At 36.3% G+C, this 18,961-nt stretch overlaps 1 protein-coding gene across 1 annotated transcript in view; it reads left to right on the top strand.

Moving 5' to 3' along the window:
* Positions 1–284: 284 nt before the first annotated feature.
* LOC108976799 (breast cancer anti-estrogen resistance protein 1) overlaps positions 285–18,961 on the top strand; it is a 107,610-nt gene continuing 88,933 nt past the window's right edge. Inside the window, exon 1 of the mRNA XM_018946148.1 lies at positions 285–619. Coding sequence (XP_018801693.1) covers positions 308–619 — 312 coding nt within the window. The 5' untranslated portion in view covers positions 285–307. The remainder of the gene's footprint in view (positions 620–18,961) is intronic.

Consider the following 18,961-nt stretch of genomic DNA (forward strand, 5'->3'; position numbering starts at 1 on the left):
AAAAAAAAAATATTTTCCACCCTACAAAAAAGTGTAATTTATCTGAGCAGACCTTGTACAATAAGTTTGCGCTGTGTTTAACGGTAACGGTACCTGTGGTGGCACATGCAACACAAGCCATACATGCATGCAAACATATGTATATACATACGTAGCAATGTGCAAGTAGTGGAAATACCAAGAAAAAAAATAAAAATAATAAAACACAAAACAAATAATAATAAATTACAAAAACAACAAATTGTGCTTAATTCATATATATAAATAGCTAATAATGTCAGCATTAGCACAGACGTGCGAACCGCAAATGCAAGAAAATCCAATTACGGTATCTGGTGGCAAAACAACAACAGCAGTAATAACAACAACAACACCAGCGACAGCAGCAGCAACAACCGCCACCGCCACCGCCACAGCCACAGCAATGATGCCACAACAAGAGCAGCAGAGCCAACAGCAGCAACCACAAAAGCTGCCTCAGTCCTTTCAAACGCTACAACAACAGCAAATATATTCACAAGCATTGCCCAAGCATCTGCCAATGTACACGATGCCACTCAGCGCCAAAGTACATACGGTTGTGGCAGTGGGCGGCGGTGGAGGCGTCAATTATGCAAAGGTACGTATACCATATGCGGGCAAAAACAACTACAAACACACTGATACATTCATAAAGACTTTGTGTATGGGTTATATTGTTTCGCAGTGAACCATCCCGTTAGAAGATGCTATGTTGCAAGCACTAACCGCCATAAACATGTACCCTTATATGTACATATCTATTAATGTATGTGTGTTTGTGTATAAGCATGTGCGCAGATATATTTTTATCTGCAAAGAGGCGCGAAAAGTGCCGGCTCACCGGTAAACCAGCGACTTTAAACACACAACGCTTAGATGCAGGCACACAATTGACATTCAGACGATGTCTGCAGAATGCCGCAGTCTGCAAAGCATACATACCTACATATGTGCATACATATCGTATATGCTACATAGGTACATATACCTAAATATATGTAAATATGTATGTGAGCAGTTAGACCAAGTAAATCATTGAAGGTCAACTAAAAATAAATACATTTTTACATTAAACAGAAAAATTTATTTAGCATAGAATGATCCATTTTGTGTAAAATTAATTCTATTTGAAAACTTGGCAAAATCTGGGAATGTCGTCCGTTTTCACTCTTGAAGCGAATTTTCTACCATCAAAATTATTCGCGATAAACAGGAACAGGTAATAACCACATGGTGCCAGATCCAGACTATGCGTTGCCCTACTGGAACCTTCCATTGCCCAATGCTGCCCTCTTCTGGTCGTTTGTTTCCTGCAGACGGTTCAATTGTTGTACGGGTCTGAACTTAGGATTTTGCCTTAGATGGGCAACTAATAGTGCGCAATTCCCTGTCAATCTCACCAAACACATATCGAAACTTTCCTGACCGTCATTCCTGGCTTGACCAACTTTTGCGGCGGCTCACTGCTAATCGACCACGACGGTTTAAGCTTCACAATTAACGGGGTTTTCAATAGCGAAGCTAGGGTCAACTTTAAGAGCACAACGTCCCATTTATAATCGTCTTAATCTTTCTGTCACATCAAGCGATTGAGCGTCTAGTGAAAAAATTTGAATCCAAAGGCACAGTACAAAATGTTTCCATGCCAGTGAGACAAAGAAGTCTGCAGTTAGCGCATCAATTGAGGAAGACCCAAATCGGTCTCTAACACTTAATTTTCAGGCGTTGCTCAGGCATCTCTGTGACGTCTAATGTATGTTGAATTTTGCGAAAAGATCTTGGTCTACATCCAACATAATGGCATCGAAGGTACTTTCACAGGAATAAAGAATTTCATTGATATCTCAAACCGTTTTGGTTTTATTAAAAAAAAAAAAAAACTTGCGTAGCGGTCTTATTGACAAATCCGTTACAAACTGATCTAAGAACTTTTTTTTTTTTAAATTGACATTTGAAGCATCCTGTGTGGTGTTTTTTATAAAGAATCCGTCAACTGTCGAAGGTGTATTCGAATCAGAAATTGGCTCAATTTGAATATAACATTCACGACTCACCACAGAAATAGCAGCAAGGGTCAATATTTTTATAGTGAAGTATTTTGTCCCAAAGAAGGTCAAACCTTTAATAATTATAATAGAATTTTTATATATGCATATTATTTAGAAATTCTAGCAAAACTGAAAAATTGATTCACTAAAAATATTTTGGAAACCTGTAAAAACGATTTAAAAATATGTTGATACAATCGCAACAGGACATTATTTACTCCGGGTTTTAAACACATTTAGGTGGCAGAAACATCTCGTTTCGAAATAAGCATATTCACGTCTACAAATATACTTTATTAAAGCTATATACCAATTAAAGCTCTTCAGCATTTTCTATATTCGAATATTTCTGAATTGAAAAGTTATTGGAATTATTTACGTTCACGTATTTAAGATTGAGCTGCAACTCTTGAAACCCGAGTATATGTCAATGTCTTTAATAATAATCGAAATATAAAATACAAATAGTTTTTGAAATCTAAGCTTTCATTCAAAAGTCGATTAAAGCTCTCAAAAAGCTTTTAGTCAACGCGAGACCAATAAATATGATATCACATAAGCGCTTCACACAAAGTATGGAATCTCAGTTGAAATCGCAGATTATTGCTAGTTGGGCATAAGCGAACTCCATACTATTCAATACACTAACTATCAGCATGATCCGCGTCAACATGCGTTGTTGCTCCGTTTTATTGTTTTATAGGCAATTGAAATAAAAATTATGGGGTCGGTGATGGCAGGTTTGACGCGTACGACTATTGTGGATGTAAAAAAATAAAAATCGAACGGAAAGTAAGAGATACAGACACTCGAAACGTCATGTCAGCGCTATGAGAAAAAAAAAATTATGTTGCAAACATATAAAGATATTTACATACATATGTATGTATGTACATTGGCATGCAAAATTCTTGAATTCTGGCATGATTTCTGTTTTAAATGTATGTATCTAAGTATGGATGACTGCCTGTAATGCACTCGCATGTTTCAGTACAATGTCCTCGCCATTGCCGGTTGATTTATATGTGTGTGTATAAATTAATGTATGTATGCGTGATGAGTACATTTGTGTATGTATGTGTTCATTGAGTTCATTCATTAATGCTCTGTGACGCGTAATAAATTTGTTGGCGTCATAAAAAAAAGCGAATTTGCCTCACTTCCGTTACTTTGGCGAAATGAATGGACCATACTGGGGCGGTGCGCACGAGTGTGAGTGCTGTAGGGCACGCTGTTCGGGCGTGTAATATGTATGGCCATATAAATATCTGTATGCTTGTGTCGGAATATTTCGCTGCGGCGTTTTATTGGCAAAGTTAGTGACGTTAGAAATTTACTTTAATGGTTATTCAAAGGCGGAAGTTCACCTGATTGTATACTATCTGCATACATATATGAATATGGTAAATGATTTTTTTACTTGCATGCAAATAGGCATTGTAAAGAGTGACTTCACATTAATAAATGGTAATTAGAATGCGTGAAAGGTGAATGCTAAAGGAAAATAAAATGCTTTTTCTAGTAAATGTTATGATATAGAAATAATTATTATTATTTTACTGTGGAAATTATGTAGGAAATTTTCATTAATTATAGCTTTGGAGATCGACATTTTAGCTGATTCAACAGTAAACTTGTCGATTACGATTTTGTTTTTAATTTATAGTAGTAATATGGTTTAAGATAATTATAGCAGTTTGGTTTGAAAACCAGAATATTTTTTCTTCAAAGGACTTATCAAATTATATGTAAGTTATATTTAGGGCAAACTTTCTAACAACGGGATTTCAATAGGGACGCTACAAAAGTGGACCGATAGGGACAGCAAACAATGCCATATTTTTCTCGCTCTTTTGACATTATTTTTTAGCAAGCTTTGCCATTTCAACAAGGAAAGATATATGATCCAACAACGAGTCGAAATTGTTAAAATGTACTACCGCAATCCGGAGTCAGCGGCCTCAACTTTAAGAGCGCTATGTCCAATTTATGGTCGCCATAATCTTTCTGTCAGATCAAGCGATTGAGCGTCTAGTGGATATATTTGAATATATTGTGTGCCAGTGGATATATATTGAATGTCAGTGAGGCAAAGAAGTGCTCGACGAGAATATTGCTGCCGCTAGCGCATTCTCACACGTCGTTCTCAAGCGTTGGGCATCTCTGTGACGTCGTTGTGGCGAATTTTGCGAAAAGATCTAATCCCATATCCCTACAAGATCAACTTGAGGCAAGAACTGAAGGCACTTTACTACCAACATCATCGTATGTCTGTGAATTTGGCTTAGCAACATCTTGAAAATGATCCGGATTTTCGCCTAAAAATAATCTTCAGCGATGAGGGTAATTTCTGGCCAACCCCTGTCCTATGGGGCTACGCCAAGTCTATGGTCTACGCCAACAAGCCAGCGACGATTAATGAACTTCGTACGAATATAGAAAGTGAAATTGCAGCAGTATCGGCTGAGATATGCTTGAAAACTTTTGAAAATTGTTTTTAGCGTGTGGGTTTCTGCAAGCGAGCCCAATGATTTTAGTGGATATTTTGGGTACTAAAGGCTTTCTTTCTGGACTCGTCTTGATAAAGCTGAATTTTTTTTAAAAAGCGTATATGTTATCGGTTGAAGTTTAAAAAATCAATGTAGGACAATATTCAATGACCTCTTTGATCAATAGATCTCCATTTTTGTCACCTGAAGAACTCAAAATTGATATAATATGATAAAATATGATATATAATGATAAAAAATTCAAGACAAAACACATGACTCTTTTAGCCGATTTAATATCCTCTCATCTTGGACGGAGCCCATATTATGGGTCTATAACATGGGATTAATTATAAATAATGATTGTCTGCATTCAAAAAAGCAGTGTCAGAGCCATATAGAGCCACATAATAAAATCATCTCACAGATAATTATTTTTTTAAATGCTCAATCTTCTCAAATGCGAATAAACCATTGTTTCCCATAAAATGTAACTTATTTCACTAAAATATGAATTACAAGCCTTTTTCTCGGTTAATAGTACAATTGCATTGGTTAACCGGCATCTATGTATACTCCACATTTTATTTGCACATTCCACTATCGGACATCGTATACACCTATCATCCACGCCATTATTATCTGTATCCAGTTTATTGGACCCATTCATTGTCCATTTATGGCAGTAGCTTTCGGCTACATCAATTACGACATGCCTACATACAAAGGACCTCACATCATTGTTTTCGACCCTGACACTGCTGCGTAAAATTTCATTGTTCGCCTGTTTTCCCTTTAGCTTGTCATTCTCTATTTTGCAGGCAACCTTGCACTTGTCTACCGCATCGACAGCACACTAGGGGTGGAATTCATTGTGAAAGCACTGACATTTTAAGCCCACGACCAAAAAGTCATTGCGGCAAGTCGGTGTGGGCAATTATCCTGCAACATAACGGCAAGAGAGTCAATTGCTGAATTGTTCAGCTGAATTTATCTCTGCAAAGTTCGGAGAGCGAAATTGCAGTTTGTGAGAATACACACACATATACACATCTCTTATAGAGTTTTGTGAAGTTTGTTTGCTCGAAATGTTGTTTTTATTGCAGGAAGTCATAGCCCGCAGTCAATGAGGGTTGTTTTGGGTCCCATGGCGTGCAGCCGAATACCCGTTTCGTGCAACACCTTGTGCAAATATCAAACAAATGCTGTAATTTGCTCTGATTTTGATGTTTGTTGTTATTGTTGGCGAAAATAATTTCACGCTGAATGCCTCAAATGGTTGTTGAACTTGAGGTTTTTGCCTTTATTTATGTTGCTTTAAATTATCGGCAGTTTCAGGATATGTGAATATGGCGGATGAAATAGTGGTGCATGGATGCAAATATACAGTTTAAAGTGTTGAAAAAAAAAAAAAACATTTATAAAAGCGGACATATTAACTTTCGTAAAGGCTTTGTTAAATCAAAATTAAAAAGAATATATTGTTTGAAAATTGTCGTGTTAGTGTCAGAGAGATAGCAGAGGAACTCAATATCTCTTATGGATCGACTCGACCAAAATACATATATTCATCAAACGCATAATTACTGGTAGCTAGACGGAGATCTACGAATATGACGTTGAAACTGCGCAACAATCCAGCGGATGGCGCTCCAATATGGGCTGAAATAACCAAAATTCGTTGAAGTCATTGAAGTCCAGCTCAGCTGAGGCTTATAACAAGTGTGTGTAAGTTTTGCTTTTATTGGCTCAGCGGACTATTTATAAAGTTTTGTATTAAAACGCGTTAAAATTTATTGAAATCGCCGTTCAAACGTCTTAGAAACATTCTTTATGGATCAGTTGAGTCGCCATTGCTAATTTAGTAAACCAGTCCATAGTAAAGCTCCTCTGCTAAGATATTTATGGGATTTTTAGCGTTTATGAAATAATTCAAAACATCGCCTTATCCACCGATATTCGGCGTTCTTTTAGTAATAATAATTAAGATTTTTTATGCGAATCTGACGGGAAAGCGATTCTTATCCAATATAGAAATGATTATAACATTGAGTTGAGATGTGCTTAAAGTCCACTGCTAGACGTCTAATATTAACACGACGATATTGGATCAAACTTTTTTAAGGAGTTGAATGGACAAATCGTATTAGTAAAGCTTTCTAAGCGTTTGCAAAATCACTCACTAATTACTCAAATACATTCCTTCTTTATAGAATATTAGCTACACTAACTTATTTCCTTATATTTTCTAAATTTCACAGTTTTCATTGCATATATGACAGCAAAAAACATCATCAGCCCAACTTTTTAAAAACAAAAAAGGCCATGTGAACAGTAGTATCAAAAGTAGACCAAGCAATGCATTTAACTTTACTACTAACTACACTACTAATTACTTAGTAAAAAGAAATTAATAACTTCTGCATTATATTGAAGGTTTTCTATAGCAGGTGTAATAGGTGATCACTTGATGCCGTATGCGGACTACAAGGTAGGTACGTAAGAATGGTGGATAATTATCGATAAGTATGGACTGGCGTTTTCATAAAGGAACACAATTCCTCTGCCATTCGCCAAAGTTAGCCGGTTCTGGGCGGTTACTTCGTTCAGGCAGCCCAATTAATTACAGCGTAGAACCAAATAAAAAGTTTGGGCACAGAGAAGCAGCTCATTGCGGATGATTTCCCGCCAACCCCACTAAAAACACTTAACAAAACCTTCTCAACCATCAATACTGGCTTCACCACCGCTTGTGCCGGTTCACAGCAATTAGATTCATCACATCAAATTCTGGGAAATCAAAACAGTACTTACAATACTCGACGATATCCGTTATTTTATTGACAACTCAAGTAATCACGAACTGTCTGAGTAGTTTTTTAGTAAGAAAATTTTCTTTTCAATGCCAGATACAGATTTAGCAATTCATTAGAAAAATAATAAATAATTATTTTCTTCTTTTTAATTAGAAAAATAATAAATAATTATTTTCTTCTTTTTCTAAATGAAGCGTCTTAATCAAACCAAGTCTGCATCGTCTTTTAGCGGTCATGTATTGTTATGTTTCAACTCTTGGCTTGTCATAAAAAATTATATTCGAAGGGCAAAAGCGAAGTTATTAATAGAAGAGGTTATACTACTATGAGCAAAAAATAGTAAGACTTTGTACATAATTTTAAAATTCTTTATTTATTCTGCAAAATCCATGTTGTTCTTATCAAAATAATCCCCCTTTTCCGGAATAGCCTTTAATGCGCGTAGACGCGATTCATGTTTAATGGCTTCAATTGACTTGTGGCCAGACGGTTAAAACGGTTTCCTCCGAGCGGTCCATGAGTTTGCTGAATAGCCAGAAGCCACACGAAGCTAAATCAGGCGAATACGGTGGTTGCGGTACGAGATTGGTTGAAAATTTGGCGAAAAATTCACGGAAAATCAATGCAGTATGTGACGGTGGAAAAACTAAGAGTTGTGGCTCCATAATTTCGGCCTCTTTTTACGAATTGCCTCGCGTAACTGACGCATAACATAACAATAGTATTCCTTGTTGACAGTTTGGCCGGTCGGAAAGATTCGGTGTTGACCACACCTCGATAATCGAAGAAAACTATCAACATAACCATGACTTTTACCAGTTTTAACGTCGTTTTTCGGATTCGGCTTTCTTTTGCCACGATAGCTGATTGATTCATCGTCTATTTCTGCGTCGTATGCTCATCACCAGTAATAATATGCTTTATGACATCCTGGTAGTCGGAAAGCATAGTCTTATGGGAAAGGGTTTAGTAATTTTGGAACCAATCCTCCTTCTTYTCTTTTCTTAGGCCACATTATCTTTCAAAATGGTTTTCACTGGTGTTTTCAAGTACCAATACCTTTATTTTATTGACGTATTGATCATCAATCTGCTCTATAATGTGTGAGAAATTAAAATCAGCTAATGCTACTTTCTTCCTTAGTATAACTTTGAGGAAAGAATACAAAATGTACCTCTCTTCTGTACGCCCCATCAAAGTGTGAAAGTATCTAATGTTTTGTTTCGACCAAGCTGATTTTCCTTGAAACAACAACTCTGTTCATTTGCATACTCGATGACTGTACAGCTAAAATTAATACACAATAGCAGTTGAGGACAGACATCACCATATAATCATTGATGCAAAGAAAATGCATTTCAGCCACGACTTGCTGCATGTCATCATTCTAAATTGTAAATCGGCAGAATCATCAATGACTGCATCAAGCACAAAAATAGTCATTCGCATTTACACAAAGTCAGCTCGTCAAATAACTTTAGATAACTAGCGATTTGAAGTCAGCAACTTCATGCACACTTCGTTCTGGCTCCACGAAGCCTCGTCTACAATTGAATTGATCGAACAAGTGAGCGTATAGATGGTTGTGGCGGCAACGACTAAGGTGATAACGATGCGGAAATGCGAGTATACGTTTAACTTATCGTTCAAGTAAATAGAAGAGTAAACTTGCGATCCACCTGACGCCTAGAGCTTACCAAGGTAAAAAACCAACAGCAAAGAATAAATGAAAACGATTTCAACCATTATAAATTTATTCGTATATATGTATGCACAGCACAGGTCCACATGGTATATATAAGATTGCCTTGAAGTGCAGTTAATTCACTTGCAATGCAAATTGTGCTCACACCTCGCACCCGCCGTACTGCACCAGCAGGGCCGCTTGCTGAGCGTCGTTGAAAAGCAGCCAGCAAAAACTGCAATGTGATTTGCAAATACCGACAATTTTTGCCACCGTGCAAATTGCGACAATGTACGACGCGACGTGGCGCCACATTACAGGGTGACACACCAACCGATTAAAGCATACCGGTATCGTAGACAACAAAACCGGCCTTAGAACCACACGCGTGCAGCTCAGCGCAAAGAGATTTGCCAAGTGAAGACATTGAATTCTTGTTTACGTCAATTTATGACCCAAATATGTGTGCATATCGTGCGATAACAGTCGTACTAATGTGTAAAAAATTGCTTTCCTTGCACTTACTTACCACTAAATACTATGGCCAAGTGCAGGTGTAGTACCGAGTACCGGTTGTCGGTTTGGGTAAACAATTTGCTCGTAAAGTTGCTGATTTATTTGGCTGATAGGCAAAATTAAAATGAAATATTCGAAATGAGAACAACCTGTAACCGGTGTATGATTATAGTTTTATAAATACATATGATCTACTAATTTATTCGAATAATAGGTGTGTGGTATTACATGGGTTCGATATAAGCAGAATTGTTCGGTTCCAGTACTTGCAAGCGTTTCTAAATTATCCACAAAAGGAGGAGGCCTGAAATATCCATCACTTACTTATTATAGAATCAGGAATATAATGGCCCTCCGACTAAGAGAACCAGACTTAGGAGATATATTTTTTACATAGAAGGGGAGGATAAACCGGGGGCCCCAATTGAATAGCACAGCAAGGATTTAGAAGATAGCTTCGCAATAAAATTTAAAATTTTGCATTTCTAATCAAAGTTCGTTGAAAACATATCTCGTTTTGGATGACCATCGACCTCTTCAACTGATAAAAATATTAAGAAAAAGTGAAGAGTATGATACTTGAAAATCATCAGGCAAGTGTTAGAGAGACGGCAAGACAGCTTGACATCTCTTGCGAGTCCGTTCGAATGATTTTGGTGGATATTTTGGGTATGAAACACGTTCTTGCGCGTTTCGTTTCGATGAAGCTGACATTTTTTCAACAAGTGTACAGTAAATAGGCCTCTTTGGTCATGTTTGATTGTGCGAATTCCGATCACACATTCATACATAGCATTATTACTGTTGATGAGACATAGGTTTATGAGTTTGACATGCAAACAAGTCAACAATTATCGGAATGGAACCCATTTTCAGTCGATAGTAGAATTAAAACAAAATACGCTGAAGGAGCTGAAGGCCATTCCAAAAAGTGCTTATGAAAAATGTTTCGAGGACTGGAAAAATCATTGGCATAAGTATTTGACATCTTTTATAATTTTCGGTTACTTTTTTGTCAAAGGATATATTAGGGAAAAGACTCAAATCTCGGTAATTACTTTTGCGAGAATATAGAACTGCACCCGCGCCAGAAATTATGTTTTGTTGAAATAGGCATATTGTGAGGATGTCCAGTGGGCAATTGTATTACTATTGCTATATGCTGCTTAAAAGCTAAAAAAAAAAATGTTCCAACGCAACAACCTAAAATGAAAAAAATCATATGTAAAACATGGTCAATCAGCCAATTTTACAGCAAAGAGGAATATCTAAAACACAAGGTGTTTGTTGGGATCAGAAGAATATGTTGTGTTGTGAATTTCTAAACCCGGCTGAAAACATTAATGAGGAACCAACAACTCATTAAATTGAAGCGAGCGATTGCTGAAAACATACATGAATAGACAATAGGCAATAACTTTCCATCATGACAACGATCGGCCTCATGTTGCAAGACCGGTTAAGAACTATTTGCTAAACAGCGGCTGGGAAGTTTTTTCTCACTCGCCTTATAGCTGAGACTTTGCACTTTCTAACTACCATTTGTTTCGGCGACTTATAAATTTACCAAAAATATGGGTTTTGTCTAAAAACTGATATGAAAGTGACAAAAATTTAGATAAGAAAATTAGCAAAATCAAAATTTGTATCTTGATTTTTCCGAAGACCGACTTTGGAAAAATAGTCTGTTAAACTTGTTATCAAGTAAGGGGTATCTTAACATATACATATATGGCTCTCAAAAGTAATGACGGACTTTTGATATCACTATAAATCTTTTGGAATTAGTATATCAGTATATAAAGTATAGTAACTTATTGTTCTTTACGATTTATGTTCGACATAAATTTCAACCGAACCAGAGATCAATACTGATAAAAATATGCAATTAAAGCATTGAGTAATCCCCAAATGTGAAATAAATACAGTTATATTATATTGGTGATGAGAGAAATGACTTTTGTTGGTGACTTTTTATACAATTTTCAAAATATATCTAGTATTACTGCAATGCTCTACATTCAACAAAATAATTCTTTAGCAATAAATATTCGCTAATTCTGAATTATTTAAATACCGCTGCTGTCCACAGGGAACCATTAGGCTTTTGTAATTTAATTATAGCTCCACGTACTAAATTCACATAAGTCCATTACATTAGCTTATTCACGTAAGGGGTCTTCAATATTTATACACATATGCGAAATGGCTATAAATATGCAAAGCTTTCCGATCTGCCATTTAATACAAAACATTAAGAGCTGCGTTCTGCTCCAGAATCCCGAAATTCCATCACAGACTTCCGTAGAATGAACAGTCAATTAGTGCTTGCGGCAGCGAGCCATGAACCGCGTTAGACCCCATTTAACACCAATGCCATAAATAAATTTCTTTAGACACTCTTCGGAAGCAGGCCAAGCAGCAGCAGCAGTGGCACAAAAACGTGGGATGCCAGAAGATTTTGTAGATTGACGGTGTCAGTTTTAATGTCACCGCTGTCGCCATTACCGTCAATGCCACTTCCTTCGTTTGGCTGAGAGCCACAACCACTTGCAGGCCATGTCACCACAGCAGACAAATAATATTTTCTTAATTTTTCGTTTCTTTTATTTTTATCTTGATATTATTTTTATTTTTTGTTATTTTGATTCTTGTGCTTCCGTGAAACGCGAGAGAATACTACGAAAAAACATTCGTACATCATTGTCGCGTATTTATAATAATTAATTACCCTAAATGATCGAGATTTTTTACGCCAGATTATAGCATGGCAGTCGAGTGTCGTATTGGCCATGTAAATTGAAAAAGAAACCAACAAAATATAAGAACAAGAAAGTGAGATAGTCTCGCGGTTGGTTTGGTTAGGGGAATTTGTCAAAGGGGCACAGAAGAATAAGTATATGGTATGTACATATGTAGATTATTTTCGAAATTGTCTGTGTAAATTAAAAACAAAAACACCGAGAAAATTATCTTATATCAGACTTTTAGAATACTGAAGGCTACAGAGAACCATTATATAAGCCATGCGCACATATTTACATGTCTTATTTTTGTATCCTGTAGAGGTTATTAGTTTTAGAAGATCTCAGCTCTTGATACCCTTCCTCTATCAAAGGTGAAATGTGGACACCATTCACACATTTTTAAGAGAAATTTGAGAGGCATAATGGTGATTTTAACCATCTAAGTTTATGTCAGCAACCAATTGAATATATCAATGAGATTTTCAATCAGTGCGCCAATCTACAATGTGTATGTGCATAGGCTCGGCAGGGCAAATGCAAGAGATAACTTTAGTAAAATATTATTATATCTTGATGAAACTTAATACAATTAGTCCTTGGCCCTTAAAAACGTTAGGCATTTAAGAAAAGCGCAATCGGAAAATTGTCTAGTAAAAAAGTCGATGTTTATCAAATCAAGGTACTGCCTCCACGACGCTATGTCTGATCTTGATATCCCTGCAACGCTAATACGACTGTGTAAGCTGACGTTGAACACCACCAAAAGCTCTCAGATCAAAAAGCACCTATCCCAACCCTATGATATCAATCGATGTTTCAGACAAGGAGACTCCCTACCGTGTAAAAAATTTCCACATATTGCTGGAGAAAATAACCCGAACTGCAGAGCTAAATAAAATAGCTATAAGAGTGCACAGCTGCTGGCATACCGAACGCAGAATAACGCTTACCAACAGATGCTACTTTGGACTGAGTAGGCAATTGAACAGAAAAATACTCTCTCGACGAACAAAGATCAAGCTCCCTTCCAAATTCCTTATTACTCGTATTCCCACCCTGCTATATGATGCAGAGGCATGGACAATTACTGATGAGTCGGCATTAGGAGTTTTCGAGTGAAAGGTTTTTGGGGAAGATTTATGATTCTTTGCGCATTGACAAGAACCGCAATCGATGGAACCATGGCTGTATAAGATATATGGCGACATGGACAAAGTTCAATGAATCAAGAGACAGCGATTGCGCTGGATAGATCATGTTGTCCGGAGGGATGAGAACACTCCAGCTTTGAAGGTATCTGATTCAGTACCCGCCGGTAGAATCAGAGAAAAAGGAGGGCCACCACTACTTTGGAAAGGTCAGGTGGAGAGGGACCTGGCTGCTCTTGGTAACGCGCTGTTGTTAACTCGGCTATAACCGCGTAAGCGCTGTCTACGCTGAATCGAAAACCTATAGGATCTTATAACTAAGCTCTAAATAAAGTTAAAAAAATGTAGCTTGGTACGAAGAATCATAGTAGAGAGTGCGTCGCTCCCCAATATATTTAACTTGCATATCTCATAAACCACTGAATTTTTTTTAAAGAAAATTTACTAAGAAGAAGTCTGTTTAACAACTCTTATTTCGCAAGAGAAATCGCTTCGTTCTGTCGGTTCTTGAAAGGTTTCAAGAAGATCCGGCGTTTTCGAACCTAATTTTGCTCAGTATATTTCTGGCTCAATGGATATGTAAGCAGGCCAAATTGCTGCATTTGAAACGAAGAGCAACCTGAAGAGATTCAATAGCTGCTATTTTTCATCTAGAAAATACAATGGTTTGGTGTGATTTATGGATTTATCATCGTTTTATATTTCTTCAAAAATGATGTGGTGAGGACGCAAAATCAATGGCGACCGTTGTCGCACCATGATAACCGACTATGGTTGAAATAGAAGCTCAACAACATTTGTTTCAACAAGACGGCACCACTTTTCGCACAACATATTAATCAATGAATTAATTGAAAGAACACTTTTTGGGCCGGTCGATTGGCCACCAAGATTGTGTGATATCACACCCTTAGACTTTTTCATGCGAGGATATGTAAAGTCTAAAGTCTATGCGGACAATCTTGCTTCGATTCAGGCCTTGGAGCAAAACATCACGCGTGTCATTCGCCATTTACAAGTCGAAATGCACGAACGACTCATCGAAAATTGGACTCAACGGATGGACCATCTGAGTCGTAGTCGCGGCAAACATTTGAAAGGAATCATGTTAAAAAAAAAATGCCAAAGAATGTGATAATAAAATATAAATTTGAAGTATCTGTGTTTTTTTCTTTAAAAAAGTGGTGAACCTCGACCTCACCCTTTATTGTCGAATAATATAGCTAAAAATTCTTCAAATTCCATTACAGAAAATATATTATCATTTAGCCACAAAAATTTAAAAAAAAAGAACCAAAAACTTGTTAAAATTGCTTACCAAAATTTATTTGGGCAGCATATTAGCCAATCTGATTTATTTCTTAATCCCTTATAACCACATATTATCCAAATTCGTTTAAATAAAAATGATACAAAATTAATTTGGAGTTCGTTAATGCTAATGAAGATGTTTATAGTTTCAATAGAATTGCAGTAATTTTCTGAAACACCCACGCAGCCTGCGTCAATACTTGACTCTGCCCACTTCAAGAGCAGAGGTGATAAATATATTATGAGTTGTTCGAAGTAAATTAATATGTGACATAGGCATTTTGTTAGCAAATTCACTAAGTAAATAAAAATGAATACATATGGTATATACATATAGTATCTATATGTATGTATATGAATACAAAATGATAATATGAGCATTACAAATAAATGCGTAGGTAGTTGTTTGTTTTGCGGTTTTATGACTTGGATAAGCTCGATGCAACTTCTAAAATCATTTCGTTGTTTCCAATCATACTTTTAGCGTTTTTGTTGTTTTTTTTTTGTGGCAGAAATGTCATCAAACAGAAAAGTTGCACCCTATTTCTGCTTTTCGGTATGATTTATTCGAGGAAATTATATCATCGACAGAAATTAGTCCGTTGTGTTGATTGCAAAATTATTATGTTCCTCCCACTAAAATGCGCATTCTTATGGACGCATACTGTGCTAACCAAATAGCTATGTATATTAACATATAAGAGGGTGAACCGAAAAATACTTAGCTTTACTGCTCAATGATCCCAAGATGCAAGCGATATTTACAATAGCGTAGTACATTATCGTAGACAGCGAAATTTCAAAACTTCAACCGAAATGAACCTCATAGTTTTGTTTTGATCACGAGTGGAATCAGGTGTGTGCATGGTATATCAGAGAAAAAGCAATAGTCAAACGAGTGAAAGTCACCGGCGAACCTGCTTAGCAGAAGGTGAAGGCTGTCGCATCGAGCGTAAAGGTGGTCACCGTTTTCTGGTGTGATCCACAAGATGTGATCTATATCGACTATCTGTAGGAGGGCAAAATGATCCTACGGCCCGATGATATCAAATTATTGGACTTATTCGAGACCAAATCGGAAACAACGTTCCTATTTGGCGAAAAAAATTGGTCCTTCATGAATACAACGTACCAGCTCAAACGTTTGACTTCACCATGTTCATTATGTTGATTAAATTGGGATGTGGACCACTTTCTTTTTTACAGTATTCTCCAGATTTGGCCACTTACGTCTGAGGATTTCTTTCCGAGAGATTAAAGAAGTTCGATTCGACTATGACAAATGCATCAAGCTATAAAGCGATTATATTGAAATATTTTTCGAAATTTCCATCTTTCTTCTGTTGTTCATGTACTTAACAGCCCGCCCTTGTACATTTTTAATGCACCGCCACTTGTGGGGATGATGTGAAATGCATGTAAATGTTCATTTTAATTTCGAGCTATACAATTTTAATGGGCTATTAAATGTAAATTTCTGCTACATCAACTTTTAGAATCTAAATTTAATAAATTAGTTGTAAGATTTTGCATTCCTTCTATGACTACATGAATTAGAAAGAAACATGTCGCACATTTTGGGGAATGGAATGGAAGGTATTATGCTGGAAGCAACTCATGGATCTATACCTAAAAACATTTGTACTAAAATGAATCTATTTGTGACATCAACATCGAAATTAATAGTCTATAAGGTGTTAAGGTGGAGAGATTGTTTAAAGCTTTTATCATCGGGTGATGTCTTTGGATTTTTTATAATGTTGTAAATATAACTGGATTAATGCTATATTTAAGAAATCACTTACATCTTACAAATCAAGAAAAAGCAGCTTTAGTCAGTAAGAAGAACACATAATAATATCAACATTAGATCTATAAAGCAAAGCGTTTTACAGGTATATATTATAGATCCACTCTTAAGTAATGTGCCCTTGACTAAAATATTTTACTACTAGAACTCAACGGGAGTTATGTGATATACAAATGCCCTTATCTATAGCATGAGCTCTAACCTGAACTATCATCAATAAAATTTTTAGTGAGTTCCCCTAAGATATCATTAATAATCCACCCTCGTGATAACTTTTATAGAACTGTATCTGAAATTAATAATTCTTAAGAGATGTTAAGGTCGCAGCTGATTGCTTACGACGCGAAAACTTTGTCTGGCGTTTTTACAAAAGAAACGAGACTGAGCAACGATTTTGTTTGAAATTTTATGTTTTCAATGCTGAGGAATCGTAATCAATATTGAGAAGTGTTTTGGGTAGACACAATTATTTGAGTGACCCGAAGCATTCAGTGATGATTCAGTCTTGAAGTCATCGAACACTTGGTTTCTTCTCTGTTAATGACGATGCCGTCGAAAAAGTTAAAGAGAAAGTTCATGAAAATCATGGTGTAGGAGTTAGAGAGATAGGAGACAATTTCTGCATCTTTCAAGGATTGACTCCACATATTTTATTCTCGTACCAAGAAAACTGAATCTTATGCAAAAGACGCCGAATAGATGTCGCAAAATAGATGCTAGACAATGTAGGCGAAGACCCTACATTCATTAAATTCATCATTACTGTTGATTATACATGCAAAACGCTAATGACCTTATTGTGGTAGAAGTGGCTAAACACCTAGATGACCCCCGGGTCATTGCAAATGCAATGAGTAATAAACAGTGTGCACAAATCGATCTCCTTAATGAGTTCAGAAGACAGAAATCTTGCTCATAAGTACTAAAAAAAGGGGGGCAAATACATCTTTCACCATATGAATATGAAATTCATTCACAGCCAAAACTAAAGTATCTGGGCGTGATAATAGAGTCAATGCCCAAATTTAAGTATCGCATCGCATCGTAGATAAATAAGTACACTAACCAGGCTGTCGGCACTAAGAGTTATCAGTGCTTTCTGAGCTATGTATATCAAGCGACGTCGCTGAAGTAATAGACAGTATAATGCCCATTGACATCCAGGGTGACGAACACTAGCGGGTTTACAAGTTATTACAGCCATCTATGGGAGTCAAGAGAAAAGAGCAAGTAAAAAATTTAATAATATGACAGTAACGGTGGAAAAGCTCACTCAAAGGACGGTAGACCCACAGACTTATACCGAGAATCCATTCGTGGATCAACAGACGACATGGGGAGCTGGATTTTCACCTACCCAAATACTAAGTGGGCATTGGTGCTTTAGAAGCTACCAATATAGATTCTAGCGTATTCAGACACTTTTGAACACTCTGTGCCGTGTATTCTTTTAGGCGTCTAGCAGACCGTGCCATAGGGGAGACTTAAATATCTCATCACTCCCATGAAGTAATACTTAATCAGCTGGTTCCATGGGAGTCTGAAATTGAAATTAGGAGTAAGTTATCATTTATTAAATATACCAAAGTTCCGCACTCCGGCTTTTGATGTTTCTAACTACATAAAAAAATACTAGACATAATATTATGAATATGACGCCGAATTTATTCAATAATCTAGCGAATAGCATTCAAAAATATGCCAAAATAGAAAAATAAAACGAAATTATACCCTAACGAGACCACAGCAAATGTATGAAAAATTGCGTTAAGCGTTTTTAAGCTTGTATTAATTCAGAAGCCTGTTTTGAAAGCGACACAAAGATTTGTATTGAAATACAAGAAAATGTAGTATTTTTTGTGAGTTCGGGTGAATTTTGTTAGGTGGTAAAATATTGTTTATTTCGTTTTCAAGGCTTTCAAACAGTAACTTGGTCGAATTAAACTATACGTTCTATAATTTCAGTTAACAATGCTTTCAAATATAATACAATTTATTAATATTACTTCAAATAAGGGAAGTAATTCCAAGACTTGCAGAGCTGATGGTTTTTTGAAAAAATTGCGGAATTCTCCATTTTTATCGATTTATTTAAGCACAGTTTCATAAGTTGATTGAAAGAGAGGTTTGTTTTTATACAAAATTCTCGAGTCTAGTTAAAAGTGAAAAGTTAGTAGTTTAGATTTGTTAGATTGAAATATTTGAAACTCCGAAATCAATGAAGTGAAACACTAAAGATATGAAACCGTGCTGCACTTCGATACAAAACCTAAATTAATTTGTTATAGAGATCATAAAGAGTTCCAGAGCTGCACTATTTTCTAACCGCCTGACAACAATAAGCCTTTTTTATAACTCCTGTTATAATAAC

This window comes from Bactrocera latifrons, unplaced genomic scaffold (genome assembly GCF_001853355.1).
Source record: "Bactrocera latifrons isolate USDA-ARS-PBARC rearing strain unplaced genomic scaffold, ASM185335v1 scaffold_8, whole genome shotgun sequence".
NCBI lineage: Eukaryota > Metazoa > Arthropoda > Insecta > Diptera > Tephritidae > Bactrocera > Bactrocera latifrons.